The sequence below is a fragment of the Myotis brandtii genome, unplaced genomic scaffold (genome assembly GCF_000412655.1).
Source record: "Myotis brandtii unplaced genomic scaffold, ASM41265v1 scaffold537, whole genome shotgun sequence".
NCBI lineage: Eukaryota > Metazoa > Chordata > Mammalia > Chiroptera > Vespertilionidae > Myotis > Myotis brandtii.
In genome coordinates, this window is record NW_005369971.1 from 340372 (window position 1) to 343590 (window position 3219).

Sequence of the window (3219 nt, forward strand, 5' to 3'; positions counted from 1 at the left end):
GGCGCCTGGGGTGGGCGCCCTAACCCCGCGTGTTCCCCAGGCACCCGCGTGTACAGCCCTCCGGAGTGGATCCGCTACCACCGCTACCACGGGCGCTCGGCCACCGTCTGGTCCCTGGGGGTGCTGCTCTACGACATGGTGTGCGGGGACATCCCCTTCGAGCAGGACGAGGAGATCCTGCGGGGCCGCCTCTTCTTCCGCAGGAGGGTCTCCCCAGGTGTGTGGGGGGTCTGGGGGGGGGCGGCAGGGGCGACAGACCGGGAGCTGGCCCCTGGCTGACCCCCCTCCTCCCCACAGAGTGCCAGCAGCTCATCCAGTGGTGCCTGTCCCTGCGGCCCTCGGAGCGGCCCTCGCTGGACCAGATCTCCGCGCACCCCTGGATGCTGATGGCCGCAGCCAGCACCACCTCCAGCAGCGAGAGCTTGTGAGGAGGGACTGCGCCCGGCCTGTGGGGGCAAAGGGACCACCGCCCCGCCCCGCCCTGTAGGGCTTGTCCTCCTGGGCTGTCTGCTGGAGACAGCAGTGACCTCTGACCCCTGGTGACCTTGACCTTTGGCACTGGGCCGTTTCCTTTGCTTTGAGTGCCTTTTCGAACGCTGCTCTCCCGGGGCTGGTTTCTGAGCTGTCTGTCCAAAGACTCTGGTGGAGGCGGCCGTCTCCCTGCCCTGTGCTTCCGGGAGGGCCCGCCCCGCACCTCCCACCTCCCACCTGACCACCTGGGCCGGGAGCGCTCGTGTCCGTGGCTTCGTCTCACCGGGCACAGGGTCCTCGTGCCCACCTCCCGCCCCCGCCCCCTCGGTGTTCCTGCGGGCACGTCTGTGCACAAGCAATGCAATGTGCAGGCCTCTGCCGCCCACACGGCGCCCCCTGTCTGTGGCTGGCAAGCCTGCGAACGTCTATTTATGGTGACCCCGGGAGGGCTATTTATTGTTTAACTTATTTGTTGGGGTCCTCCTCAGCCCCCCACTCTGCTGGGCCCCTGGGGCGCGGTGGCTGTGTGTGGACCCAGTCGGACCCACCTGCCTCTGTCGAGGATGGGCTTGTACAGTGGCTATTTAAGGGGAGGGGTGGCCGCCACTTGGGGCTCTGCACCCTGGGAGTGGGTTTTAAATTATTGACCTTGTACAGTCTGCTTGTTGGCTCTGGAATCTGGGGGGTGGGGGGGGTGGGGAACGACACAGAGTCTCAAGCCTTTAATTTATTTTAGTAGCTGTTTCTGTGGTCCTGGTGCACCCGCATCAGGACGGGGTTCTTTCAGTTTAAAAGCAAGATGTCTGGAAATCATATTTTTTATACAAGCATTTCAATTAAATTGTTTTGTATATAACGGTGTCCTGTGTTTGCTGGGCGGGGGGTTGGGTGGTGAAGGGGCCTCTGGGAAAGTAGCCGACCCTGTTCCTGCCCCGGGGGCACCTGAGGGGTGGCATTGCCAGGCGGAGCGGTCAGGCCTGTGGGAGGGGCAGGGGGCCAGGCAGGCCGGGGTGGGGTGAAGTAACCACCGGTCAGAGGCCATGGTAGGGGTTGGCCCAAGAACCTCTGGCTCCTTCCGCAGGAGGTCCAGTCTGGTGGGAAGAGGGAAGGCCCTCGCCCAGGCCACGCAGGCAGAGCGAGGGGAGGGGATCATCCTGCCCCCGGCCTGGAAGGGCTCTGAAGGACGAACAGAAGTCTGCCAGGCGGACGGGCGGCAAGGCCTAAGTGCAGAGAGCCGGTGAGTGGGCGGAGTGAGGGTGGGTTGGGCCCTGGCTCGCAGGTGTAGGTGGGAGCCACGCCGGGTCCGGCCAGGCCTAGTGTGAAGGGCTGGCTGGGTAGAGGGTCTGGGTGTGCCCTGCCCCCGCCGCCCCTGGGAGATCCCCATGCCAGGGCTGCCCCTGTGTTTGCTCCCGAAGTCGGACTGGACGGAGGAGGGTCCGGAGGCTGCACGCGAGAGCAGGGCAGGGAGTTTGGAGAAGAAAAGCAGGCAGGCAAGGCCGGGGTGCGGCTCCTGGCATGGTCTTGGGGAGCCTGGTGCGCCCTCGTGACGAGCCACTGCTGGGCCCAGGAATTCCCGGCAGATGCTGGGGAGCTGAGTGGATGGAGGGGAGACTGTGCGCCCGTTCCCACGGCCCAGCCTGGCCAGTCTGCTGCTGGGTGTGCACCCAGGACTCTGGGCTCCTCTCCTGGCTCACCTGCTGCTCCCAGGAGTGGGGGTGCCCAGAGATGGCTGAGGGCAGCAGTGGTGCAGCCTTTGGGCCCCACCACGTGGTGACAGCCACCCACACGTCACCAGGATCCTGGTTCCCCACTTGCCAGCCAAGGGTGCTGGGCTGGTCCCGGGCACCCACCATGCACCCACCTCCCTGTCCTCCACAGTCCACGATCCATCTGTCCATCCGTCCGTCCGCCCACTGCACATCTAATAACCAACCACTCGCTGAGGTCGACCTGTGGGGGATCCTGAGTCAGGCCCTGGGACGGCCAAGCACCCCCCTCTTAGTCATCAAGAGCCTGGTGGGAGGCTGGCCTGGCACAGAGGGCGTCGCATCCCGGAGGTACAGTCAGGCGGGCACAGCCCAGTGCAAAGCCCTGAGCCCTGGCTGGCCGAGGGCTCTGTCCTGAGTTTTTCCCGCATCTGTCAGGGGAAGCCCACCTGAGAGCCGCCCCTCACACGGGCACGGAGACCGAGCGGCTTGTCTGAGGCCAGCAGCTCTCACCACAGGCCTCAGGGGCCGGAGGACAGCATGTGCCCGTCTGACCCAAAGCAGGGGGCTCTGCCGGGGAGCTTGGGAGTCACTGGCCCCTGGGCTCTGCCAGGCCGCCCCAGGCTCCTTGGCCTGGGGACCCCGCAGTGCACCTGTGCGGGGGGCCGGCACTGGCTGCTCTGGCTGTGGATGGACAGGCCTGGGTGACCACTGACGGGTCCGAGAGATGCAGAAGCTGAGGCCATGGGTGACACCTCCTCTCCGGCCTGGGGGTTGCAAGCCCCCCGGTTCTGATGGGAGTGACAGGTGAGCAGGGAGGGGGTTCGCTGGAGGTGGGAGGAGGCCAGGCCTGGGTGTGTCAGAGCCGGAGGGTGGGCCCAGGTCCAGCAGGGGCTCTGGGAGGCCAGAACCTACTCCCCGTGGGGATTCTGCTGGACAGAGCCAGCCCCCCCACCCCCCAGGCAGAGGGAGGAGATGGAGGGGGGACGCTGGGGGAGTAGCTTTCTCCACCGGGCCCACACCCGCCTCCACTGACTGCCCC

The 3219-nt window shown here is 66.2% G+C and overlaps 1 protein-coding gene across 1 annotated transcript in view; it reads left to right on the plus strand.

Annotated features, from left to right (window-relative positions):
* Positions 1 to 1324, plus strand: part of PIM3 (Pim-3 proto-oncogene, serine/threonine kinase) — a gene marked incomplete at its 5' end in the record, with an annotated part of 2127 nt that extends 803 nt beyond the window's left edge. Inside the window, 2 exons of the mRNA XM_014549175.1 lie at positions 41 to 217; positions 298 to 1324. Of these exons, the coding sequence (XP_014404661.1) occupies positions 41 to 217; positions 298 to 428 (308 nt within the window). The remainder of the gene's footprint in view (positions 1 to 40; positions 218 to 297) is intronic.
* Positions 1325 to 3219: the final 1895 nt, after the last annotated feature.